This window comes from Mustela lutreola, chromosome 17 (assembly GCF_030435805.1).
Source record: "Mustela lutreola isolate mMusLut2 chromosome 17, mMusLut2.pri, whole genome shotgun sequence".
In the NCBI taxonomy this organism is placed as follows: Eukaryota; Metazoa; Chordata; class Mammalia; order Carnivora; family Mustelidae; genus Mustela; species Mustela lutreola.
The window spans coordinates 40,542,388-40,554,462 of record NC_081306.1 but is presented as its reverse complement, the minus strand read 5'-3'; the positions used below and the strand labels follow the sequence as shown (position 1 = coordinate 40,554,462).

At 44.4% G+C, this 12,075-nt stretch overlaps 2 protein-coding genes across 3 annotated transcripts in view; both read right to left on the bottom strand.

Annotated features, from left to right (window-relative positions):
- Positions 1 to 748, bottom strand: part of LOC131819112 (cytochrome P450 3A12-like) — a 63,292-nt gene extending 62,544 nt beyond the window's left edge. The window contains 1 exon segment of the mRNA XM_059153861.1: positions 645 to 748. The gene's annotated coding sequence lies outside the window, so the exon portion shown is untranslated.
- A 5,286-nt stretch (positions 749 to 6,034) lies between these two features.
- Positions 6,035 to 12,075, bottom strand: part of LOC131819107 (cytochrome P450 3A12-like) — a 45,801-nt gene continuing 39,760 nt past the window's right edge. For both annotated transcript variants that reach the window (XM_059153852.1, XM_059153853.1), the window contains 3 exons: positions 10,723 to 10,949; positions 8,502 to 8,664; positions 6,035 to 6,447 (listed from right to left, as the gene is read on the bottom strand). In XM_059153852.1, the coding sequence (XP_059009835.1) occupies positions 6,364 to 6,447; positions 8,502 to 8,664; positions 10,723 to 10,949 (474 nt within the window). In that variant the 3' untranslated portion in view covers positions 6,035 to 6,363. The remainder of the gene's footprint in view (positions 6,448 to 8,501; positions 8,665 to 10,722; positions 10,950 to 12,075) is intronic.

The following is a 12,075-nucleotide window of genomic DNA, read 5'->3' as shown; positions in this document are numbered from 1 at the left end:
CCTTCTGCTCCCTCGTCAATTTGACTTTGAGAAAACCTTGGTAGAATAAAAGTGGCAACCAGTTAAAATACCAAATTACTTCCACTTGGTTCACTTAAAAGTCAACCCTCGGGGCGCTTGAGTGGCTCAGCGGGTTAAGCCTCTGCCTTCGGCTCAGAACCTCACCTATATTCCGAAACCCCATCACGTGGAAGGGTCTTGATTTGGGAGTCTGCACCAAGGCCAGGCTCCATCTCACACCCTGAGATCTTGACCCGGACAGAAACCAAGAGTTGCACGCTCAAAGGACTGAGTCACTCGGGTGTCCCAAATTTCTTCCAGCTTTTTATAAATAGAGCCCAAGGGGAATCCCACAGTGAGAAAGACCCGCCCCAAGGGGGCATCCGGCCAAAGGGACTGGAAGCTCCGGCTGGGGCGGCGGGGGTGGGGGGGGTGGTGGTGTCGGGATTTCACTCAGGGCGACCCGCTGACCTGAAGAAGGAGAAGGACCCACAGGAGGCGGCAGACTGTTCTGGGGGCGTCCCACCACGGCGCGGGGCACAGCAACTGGCCTGGCACTTCCCGTGCGGATGTCCCCTGGCAACAGGGAGAGCCGCACACCAGTTCGGCCAGACCGGCTGGGGAAAAGGAGCGGGAGGACTCACCGCTCACAGCAGCGGGAATGGCGCTGCCCGCAGATGCACACGGCGGCCCGACGCGCGGGGAGAGAGGATGAGGAGCCGAGGCTGAAGAAACTGAGCGGCCGCGAGTCGCCCGCGTCGGGGCAACACCCCTGCCCCGTCCCCCACCAAGCCACGCCCCGAAGCTCCCGGGTGCGGATTCGCGCGGCGCCAGCCAATCGCGCAGGAAGCTGGAAACACACCTCCCAGGGCTGGGTGAGGAAGCAGAGGGAAGGGGTCCTTCGCTCTCCCAAGTGCGGGTAGTCGGAGCGGGTCGCCCCCGGGCCTTCAGACCACAAGGGAGAGCAGCCCCAGCCGGAGACCTTCGGCTGTCTGAGACCTTCAGCTGTACTCGGGTTAGACTGTGGAAGGGCCGCCAAGAGGCGGGGATCGGGGGTGGGGGTGGGGGAGGGAAGGACCTCCCCGAAGGGCAGACGGGGAAATCCCTCACCCTTCTGGGCAGGGGCATTTGGGCTGCTTCCTCTTGGGGCTGGGGACCCTCAGCAAGGAGTCACCTCAGCGGTGGTTGTCAGTTCCCTGAGGAGTCCTGGAGTGGGTCTACCGAGGGAAAGTCCCCATAAATTCCTGGAGAATCCGGGGGGAGTCACGGGACTGATAAAGGGATCTTGTGTGGGGGTTCTCCCCCCCCCCCGCCAGGGGCCACTAAATGTGGTCTCTGAATGCAGCGTCTGTCCCAATCATGGGCGACCCCAAATGTGGGGCGACGATCTGGTGGAAGCCTGCGCACAGGCTGCGAGAGAATTCACCTGAGGCAGAAGGAAGGAGTCAATGAACGAGAACTTGATTGGATACACTGCAAGAGAGCAGAGGGCCGGATAGCAAAGCAGAGGCCAAAGCAGAGGCCGTCTGCAAGGAGGCATTGCCTGGAGGTTGTTTTTAAAGGGGGAACGTGAGGAAGTAAGGCCACATATGGCATTTTCCCCTTTTTTGGTAAGTAGGCCATCGGTCAGTTAGGGCATGTGGCTATATTGAGGTGGGTCCCCAATGGGCCTGTCTGTATTCAGGCAGGGGGACAGGGTGGGCCCTTTCAACATTCCATCCCGCAAACCTGTTTGCCTAAAAATGGCCTCTACAGTTTTGCTTCTATCAGGATAAAAGGGGAAGCTGGGAAGGCTGTTACAAACGGGAGTCCACTAGAGTAATCCAGGATTTAGAGGTGTGGAGTCTTCTCATTGCCTGAGCCCTTGTGAGGCAGAAGGGGTGGTGGGTTGTGGTGACAAGGAGAGCCCTTCTTCCTCCAGCTGGGATAGTAAGGTAGAGCAAGGTCCAAGTCCCTGTGAGGCCAAGTCCATCTCTTCCTGTTGGGTCTGTGTGGTGGGGCCTGGAGGTGCCCCTCCAACCCAGTGAGCCTCACATTATTCTCTTTCGACAAAGGCACTTCCAGAAGGGGGATGTTTATATTGTTCAATTATGCAAGTTAGACTAAGACAAGGGATGGGGAGAGCTGTGTAGGCCCAAGGTGTTTTTGTAACCCACTTCTCCCAGAAATAATCACAAGCTTCCAGAAGAGTCTCTTTCAAGAATTATGTTCCTGATCCATCTCAGAGTAAATTGCTAACCTGATATTTCATAATCCCCTGTAATTCCTACAAAGACATTCTCCATCTCCGCTGACACATTACTGCCATGTAATCATCAGAGCTGGTTTCTCTATCATCCCCAGAATGTCCTTTATAGCAGAAGGACTCCGCTCGGACACTCATTTTACATGTCACCCCTCTCTAGTAACTTTACTTCAGTCTGGAACACTTCCTTAGTTTGTCTCTGGCTTTTATTAAAAAATAGAATTCTAGAAAGTCACTTATAAGCCAAGTTGAAGATCTAACTGAGTTTATTAAGTGATTCATGAATCAGCACCATCTAGCAAGTAGACAGAAGCTTCCAGGAGGTGTAGAAAAATGCAGGGTTTTATAGGAAGGACGGTGGGGCAAGAAGTGCACAGAGGGAAAAGAAAGGATTGTATCTGGTCAATACACCTTCCTTCTGGGGAATGGACTTGCAGGGTTTCTATCCTGAAGATGACTCACTAGTGACCATCAGGAAATTTCAGATGGACTGTTAGAAGTTCACGTTCCTGGGATAGGTTGAAGCTCATTAGTCTTGGTTTGCTGTGAGGTGGAGCTGAGGGTGTGGGCAAGTGCCTCCAATCTGGGCTCGTTTTTTTCTTTTCTTATCACTTTCAAGACCTTGATTTTATCGAAGATAACACACCCGTTACAGATTAAGAGTAGATATTCCTTTATTTGGTTTTGCCTAACTTTTTTTTAGGATTTCTTGCAGGTTTGCCTCCCTGGCAAGAATACGCCAGAGGTAGGTGATGTTGAGGTCTTCTTACCCTATCTCATTGGGTGATGGGCCATCACTTTTTCCTGTCCTGATTAGCTTCACTCTTTTGCCAAGTCTCTGCTCTGTGAGCTGCTCTTTCCTCAGTAACTCATGGGTGTTTGAGTAGTAGTACTATGAAACTGTGTGAGTATCCTTATTGATTGGAATATATCCCTGTATTTATCTACACCTGTGTATACTTGTGTATTTCTATTTTATTCAATGAGTCATATTCCTTCATATTGTCAGTTATGAAATTGTGCCTAATGTGTCAGTGAAGCCCTGCAGGCTGGCTCTGAGTCTCGTGGATGTGTCCCCATCACTGTGGAGCACAAGATGCTCCAGGCTCATTGTGTGCTCTTCCAGCCTGGAATCAGCCATTTCTCTGAAAAGCCCTAGTTCCTTTGAGAGGAAAATGACACTTATAAGACAAGATATGGTCACAAGTTATGCTCATTACTCTGACAATGTCACTGTTTCTAAGAACTGTCTGTAGAGAGAGATAGAGAAAATGTTTTGGGTTTTTTGTTGTTGGTGGTGGTTTTTTGTTTGTTTGTTTGTTTTACACACATAGAGACAAACACACACATTTCAATTGCTCTCTATCAATTCATCATCTATCTGTAGAAAGCATGACTTCACATTGACAAACTTCCAGTCTCTGAATACACAGGCTTCATTTGGCTTTTTCGCTTTTCAAATCAGTGACTCCCTTCTCCAACAGTGAGAAACTCCTGAGACCATTTAGTGGTAATAGATTTACTTATTTGGTCAATCCCCCATTATGTAACTAACCCTCACTCCATCCCTTAACACTCATGTATGCCCCCACCATGCTACTTGGGTCCTCTACACTGTTGTTAGGCTCTGGGGGCTGTCAGCAGACCAACCCTCGTGTGGGCACCCTTCTCACCTAGCTTGGGCTGCCACACCCAAGGCTGCTTCTCCATGTCGACACCTTCCCCACCCTACTCAGTCTCCCACTTGTAGTCACTCTGACTGCCTTCTCTCTGGCCCTGATCCCCAATGTGGGGATTCCCATCTGGCTGTGTCCCACCTACTGGCTCTAGGACTAAATTATCCGGGAAGGAAAGGCAAAGGAAGAGGCAAGGAGAGGAGATAGAAGGGGCTGGGGTGGGCGGGGGGAGCGGGGAGGAGAGAAATAGGAAGAATCCTATGCAGCTTCTGATACCAGCTGAAATGGACAAATGCTTTTAGCTGTTCTGTCCAATGAACTGGCCAATCAACCATCTCTGATTTGATGTTCATTCTTTCAGGACAGTTGGGTGCTGAGGCTGAAACACAAAGAGAAAGCATGTTCCCTGCCTATGAGAACATCAGGGCAGATGAGATGAAAACATTAAATGAAACCCAACTTTTGTATCAACATGGATGGGACTGGAAGAGATTATGCTAAGTGAAATAAGTCAAGCAGAGAGAGTCAATTATCATATGGTTTCACTTATTTGTGGAGCATAAGAGATAACACGGACGACGTGGGGAGATGGAGAGGAGAAGGGAGTTGGGGAAAATTGGAGGGGGAGATGAACCACGAGAGACTAAGGACTCTGAAAAACAATCTGAGGGTTCTGAAGGGGCGGGGTGGGGGTGGGAGGTTGGGTGAGCCTGGTGGTGGGTATTATGGAGGGCATGTATTGCATGGAGAACTGGGTGTGGTATATAAACAATTCTGGTACACTGAAAAGAAATTTAAAAAATTAAAAATTAAAAAAAAAATGAATCATGTAATACTATGTGCCTCACTCAAGGGTTATTAAAAAACAAACAAACAAACAAAACCTGTGCTCTAAAACCTGTAGAATTAAGACATCCAGATGGCCAAAAGACACATGAAAAAGTACCTAACATACCTCAGTGTCAGGGGAATAAAAATCAAAACCACAATGAGATACCACCTTACACCAGTCAGAATGGCTAAAATTAACAAGTCAGGAAATGACAGATGCTGGCCAGGATGCATAGAAAGGGAAACCCTTCTACACTGTTGGTGGGAATGCAAGCTGGTGCAGCCATTCTGGAAAACAGCATGGTGGTTCCTCAAAAAGTTGAAAATAGAGCTACCCTGTGACCCAGCAATCTCACTACTGGGCGAAATACCCTAAAGATACAAATGTAGTGATCTGAAGGGGCACATGCACCCGAATGTTTATAGAAGCAATGTCCACTATAGCCAAACTATGGAAAGAACCTAGATGCCCATCAACAGATGAATGGATAAAGAATATGTGGTCTATATCTACAATGGAATACTATGCAGCCATCAAAAGAAATGAAATCTTGCCATTTGCAATGATGTGGATGGAACTAGAGGGTATTATACTGAGCGAAATAAGTCAATCAGAGAAAGACAATTATATATGATCTCCCTGATATGAGGAATTTGAGAGGCAAAGTGAGGGGTTTGGGGGGTAGGGTAGGAAAAAAAAATGAAACAAGGTGGGATTCAGAGGGAGACAAACCATAAGAGACTCTTAATCTCACAAAACAAACTGAGGGTTGCTGGGGGGAGGGGGTTAAGGAGAGGGTGGTTGGGTTATGGACACTGGGGAGGGTATATGCTATGGTGAGTGCCGTGAAGTGTGTAAACCTGATGATACACAGACCTGTACCCCTAGGGCAAATAATACATTATATGTTAATTTTAAAAAGCCTTTTTTAAACAAAACAAAAAAATAGAACTTGTAGAATTAAACTATGAACAAACTTGCTTGAGCCATGGGCAAAGTCACAGTGGATTAAATCTCACCTACCCCTAAGATATCATTTTGGAAATCTGAACAAGCCCCATCTACCCAGTGACTGTGATGGTCAAAAATATTTAGTCACCGGCTCTCACTCATTCATTTCTCAGATTATCCATTAGTGCACACAAAGGCATCAGTTAGCATTTTTGTAAAGAGATGTTGATTGACAGGTTCAGTATAATATTTAACGTGGAGTATTCAGAATAAGATGTGATATAAGTGTCTCTACCACATTCACCAGAATAATTCTTGTTTCCATTAAAGTAGGTTGATAAAATTGTAGAGAAAGTTTTATTCTTGATCAGGGGAACAGATGGTACTAACTGGGGGTAGTCTGTGAATCAGACAGGCTGAGTCTACATCTCTGGTATTTATTGGTCACCTCCTTTACTCTCTGCAATAAAGAATGCTCCACACCGACACCAAAAAAAGCTAAGTGAATGTATGGAAGCTCTAGTTATCTGTCACGGGCAGTAGATGCAGGCCATCTTCATTTCTGGGTTTTACTCACGAAGGAAATTGAGGTCTCTGGTGATCTGGGATACAGCTTCTTGAAGAACAAAGAAGAGGTCCTTAGGAAAGTCAGGCTCCACTCACACCCCATCTCTTGGCTCAATCTTGAGAACAATGGGTTTTTCTGGTCGAATTAACCCATAAGAACTTAATTTCAGGGGGATCTGCAACAGTTAAACAAGGATTTGAGAACCAGGAATGAAGCCCTGGCAATGACAAATTCAAAGCAGGGAAGACACATGAAGGACAATAATGTATGCTATTTAGCATCACCTATCTCTGATTCTTCAAAATCACCCTGTAAGCTCTCAAGACTGGAGCATGGAAGCATTCATGAATGCTTCCAAGCCATTCAACAGATTAGCTACTGAATATTTACTGTGTACCAGGCTGGGGACAAACTCATGTTGGCTTGTGTTCTGTTTTGATTTAGATTTTAAGTACATAAGGAATAGCATGGAGGACATTAAGAGAAGGGAAAATGGGGGTGCCTGGGTGGCTCAGTGGGTTAATCCTCTGCCTTCGGCTCAGGTCATGATCTCAGGGTCCTCTGATCGAGCCCCACATTGGGCTCTCTGCTCGGCAGGGGGCCTGCTTCCTCCTCTCTGCCTGTGTCTCTGCCTACTTCTGATCTCTGTCTGTCAAGTAAATAAATAAAATCTTTAAAAAAAAAGAGAGAAGGGAAAATGAAGGCGGGGGGGGGGGCGGGAATCGGAGGGCTAGATGAACCATGAGAAAGTATGGACTCTGAGAAACAAACTGAGGGCTTTAGAGGGGTGGGGGTGGGGGGATGGGTTAGTCTGGTGATGGGTATTAAGGAGGGGCAGGTATTGCATGGAGCACAGAGTGTTATATGCAAACAATGAATCATGGAACACTACATCAAAAACTAATGAAGTACTGAATGGTAACTAATATAACATAATAAAAAAATAAATAAATAGGGGCGCCTGGGTGACTCAGTCGTTAGGCGTCTGCCTTCAGCTCAGGTCATGATCCCAGGGTGCTGGGATAGAGCCCTTCGTTGGGCTCCCTGCTCAGCGGGAAGCCTGCTTCTCCTTCTCCCAACTGCCCCAGCTTCTGTTCCCTCTCTTGCTGTGTCTCTTTTTATCAAATAAATGAATAAAATCTTTAAAAAATAAAAATAAATTTTAAGTAAAAAGGATGAGTGTTTAACATTTAAAAGGTTTCTTAGCCATTATGGCAAACAATTTTGAAAAGTGATAGAGTTAAATTGTGTATGTTGAAGTTTGCAAGGTCATCCTGAGTGGGTATTATGTATTTTATTCTATGGCCATCTCCCCTTCTAAAGATAATTTCACCTCTCCTGGTGGAACCATTCATTCATGATGGCAGATTGGGATAGAAAAGAAGAATAGCTAGACAGGAGCCAGGCTTGCAGAAGGTGGGGCCATGTACCCAGGATGGCCTGAACCCTGGGACCCTTCACATCTGGCAGACATGCTTCACACTGCTGATTCTCAACATTGTTTGCACTTTTAAAACCACACTCTGTGTGAATTATGTTAGAATTTCTGATACGGGGGCACCTGGGTGACTCAGTCTGTTAAGCCTTTGCCTTGGGCTCAGGTCATGGTCTTAGAGTCCTGGGATGGAACCATGTCTCGGGCTGCCGGCTCAGTGGGGAGTCTACTTCTCTCTATACCCTTCTCCCGCTGCTTGTGCTCTCTCTCTCTTTATTTCAAATAAATAAATAAAATCTTAAAAAAAAGAATTTCTGAGATGACTTGGGCCTCAGGATTTTGAACAAATCCATTGATTCCAGTGTATAACCAGGGGTTGAGAACCATAGTCTGAGAGTATCTGTAAGCTGTGGTGAAGAAGAGCACCATTCAAAAGTTATGTTGCAGTAATCACTGCACATCATGATTGTATACATGTTTCCTTCCTTTCTGTGGACTTGAAAGAAATTAAATACTTTGCTGAAGTTCACAGATCCATGCATAATGATGTCACATGAACTGCATGGACTAGATAACCCTTATGGCTGGGTGGTCATAAACCATAGACATGACAATCAGGAGCTGAAGGACCCTTAGAAGTTCACAAGTGCTCCAAATAGATTCTTCAGGAAATAGGACAAATTATTAAGGATAAATGATCCCTCTCTCTCATAGACACAGACACACACACCCATACCCATCTTTTGGTTTAAGAAACACAATAAACAGTTAAGCCGGAAGTCTTAAGATCTGACCTGTGTTTCTTTACAAGGTTTGAAGGAGAAGTTCTGCAGAACTCTGACAAGGGCAAGTTTCATGTTCATGATCGCAAACCTCATCCCAATGCAGTTTCGGGGTCCAGTTCCAAAAGGCAGGTATGTGTAAGGATTTATGCTGTCCTTGTTCTTCTTGCTGAACCTGGTTTCACAATACAAGTTGGAAGCAAGTTAGGAAACATAAAAACCACAAGAGCTACGTATTGGGGGTTCTCAACCAGGAGTATATAAGAAACTTTGATGGGCTGGTTACTATAATCCATCTATGCTTATTTTGCTGTGACAATTATAAGCCTCAGGTCGTTGGAAACCCCCGTCCCCTATGGGAGCATTCAGGCTTGTGGAGGAGATGAGACAAATGTTGAAACAAGCTTTATCTTAAACACTGGGATTATATTCAGGGTAGTGAGTAGTTCATACTCTGAAAGGTGAGCAGGATATGAGTCTGACTGAAGGAAAGGTAGGATCCTGCATCCACTGTCTTACATTGGTTACATACCCATGGACAAAGAAAGTAGGAGAGATGCTTCCCACGATTTGCATTGTTAATTTTCCCTTTACTTCCCTGCCCTCTCCACTGGCACTCCCCAACCACTTGCACAGAACAGCATGTTAGATGATTTACATGAGCACACACACACACTATATCCATACTCATGGTTATGTATAACCAGTACAATCACTGAATTCTTCTCTATCTGTTCCATGAGGTTATAAATTCCTTGAAGGTTAGACTTACATTTTATTGAAATCTCATTCCTCAATATTTATATTAAGAAAATATGTGGATTTGGGGAAAGTAATAATGGCATTCTCAGTAGGCATTTTTAAAAACTCCATATATTGTGAAGAACATACTGGAATGTTTACAGATCATGAGTCTTAAAATTACATGCGAATCAGACAAGGAATTGCAATGGTGTGTGGATGGGGCAGCTGACATGGGTTAGTGGTTGTTGGGCAGGTTATGGGCACATATAGATGCATTAGAAGTATTTCTTAGCATATGATTGTGCATGTGTTAAAAATTCTCCATAATAGGCATTTTTAACATGTGGATCTTGCACTGCCTGGCAGGGTCCCTAACACACATACATAAGCACTTCCTTTCATAACTGAATGAATCATGACAAAGAACTGTCAAGAAGAAGTGGTCTCTGGTTTCTGTTCAAGAAAGTATAGGACCAGGGATTGCTGAGCTTGTGAGAACCACCAGGGCTTCTGGTCCAGAAAACAGATGACTTGGTCAATTCTGACTTCTTTCAGCAAGTACTATGTATAGATGTGATTTTAGCACTAAGGACACCAGGCAACAGGACAAGAGCTCTGCCATCAGGGAGCTTAGAGTCAGGAGCTAAAAGCCTAGATCCCTAAAAGCTTCACTCCAAATTTTGTCATCAATAAAATAAACCAACTTTTGTAGAATTCAGACTGTGCCTAAAGCCAGACTCTGCTCTGAAATCCCAGAAGAGAAAGCTCAAGATGCGTTCAAGGAGGATGTTTCAGACAGCTAGAGAGCAGACTTTTCAGATGACTTTGCTTTGGACGAGCCCCAGATACCAACAAAGGCGGGAGCTGGCATAGGACTGCAGCCACTGACAGCACAGGACTTGTGTGCACCTATGTCCTCATGAGGCTGCTCCTCCTGTGGATGAGAACTCTCAGGTCCATAGTCTTTTCTCTCCCACTATGGCTAGCAGACGAGTAGCCAAGGTTCACAAACATGGAATGGGGGATGTAAGGGTGAATTCAAAGAGCTAAAGGGGACCAAAAAACTTAAAGGAAAAGAAAAGACCTATTTCCTTCAATAAGATGGTGGCTAAATAAATTATGAAATATGCATATAATCACAAGCACAAATATAGTATGTTGTTATAGTTTAATGTAACATTAAGTAAGTCATTCAAAAAATGTAATGCCATTATAATTTTTAGTAGTCAATACACACATAGAAAAATGCCCACAAGGACATACATATCATTATTAATAACCTTGATATATTGGGATTGAGGATGATTTTAATATTCTTTTTTAGGGTCCACAGTTTATAAAATTTTGACAATAATGATCATTTTGCAATAAGAAAATTACTTCTAAAAATAAAAAGATGTACAAGTAAATAATTATACAACCACACAATTGTCATCTATACTAAGAAAATATCACAATATCCTTCAATATGAGGGTAGGTTCCCTGTACCTTTCAGGACGGAACTCCTCAGGCTCTGGCCAGAGATCCTGGTCTCGGTGAAGAGAAAAGGTTGGCACCATCACCAACATCCCCTTGGAAATGAAGACACCACTGATTTCCACATCTTTCTTACAGGCCCTCTCAAGTCTCCCAGCGATTGGGTATAATCTGAGACTTTCACTCAATACCATGTCCAGATACTCCATCTGTACAAGGGCATCGTAAGTGGGCAGTGTCTGGAAGGAAAGAAACAGATTTTCACAAATTAACATTTGGGATCCATTTCAACTCAGGCAGTGCACTACTACTGAAGTGTTAGAAAATAACATTTAAAAATTATTTGTTTTGGTAACAGCCATTTATGGGCATTTTAATGTCTACCATGTCCTTTGACTTGCTCAATGGCCCACTGACTTATATGCAGTAGTAACAATTAGAAGAGATTGCTAGGACAATCCTCTAAACAGGGCCTGACATCCTTTCCATTACCAAGTAGTGGCATTTCTTCCTCATATGATCAAAAGTGACTAATACACTATGACACTTAATCTTTTTTTAAAATTAAATTTATTTATTTTCAGCATAACAGTATTCATTATTTTTTCACCACACCCAGTGCTCCATGCAATCCGTGCCCTCTCTAATACCCACCACCTGGTACCTCAACCTCCCACCCCACCTGCCACTTCAAACCCCTCAGATTGTTTATCAGAGTCCATAGTCTCTTATGATTCACCTCCCCTTCCAATTTCCCCCAACTCCCTTCTCCTCTCTAACTCCCCTTGTCCTCCATGCTATTTGTTATGCTCCACAAATAAGTGAAACCATATATAATTGATTCTCTCTGCTTGACTTATTTCACTCAGCATAATCTCTTCCAGTCCCGTCCATGTTGCTACAAGAGTTGGGTATTCATCCTTTCTGATGGAGGCATAATACTCCATAGTGTATATGGACCACATCTTCCTTATCCATTCGTATGACACATAATCTTAAGTGAAATATGTTGAAGTCACTGTTTCCTTTTAAAACAGGGGCCTCACATCTCTGGAACCTCTTTACCCTTTATACCCAAGCAACTGTGTAAAACAGAGACTCACTCCTATCCTCTACTATACCCATGTTGGACACGCACATGTGGGTTAGAAGTAAACTTTTGCTATGAAAACCAATGAGATTTGAGGGTTAATCTTACTGGTTACTGAGACATAACTGAGCCTATCTTTTTTTTTTTTTTAAGATTTTATTTATTTATTTGTTTGTTTGTTTATTTTATTTTTTATTTATTTTTGGCATAACAGTATTCATTATTTTTTCACCACACCCAGTGCTCCATGCAATCTGTGCCCTCTATAATACCCA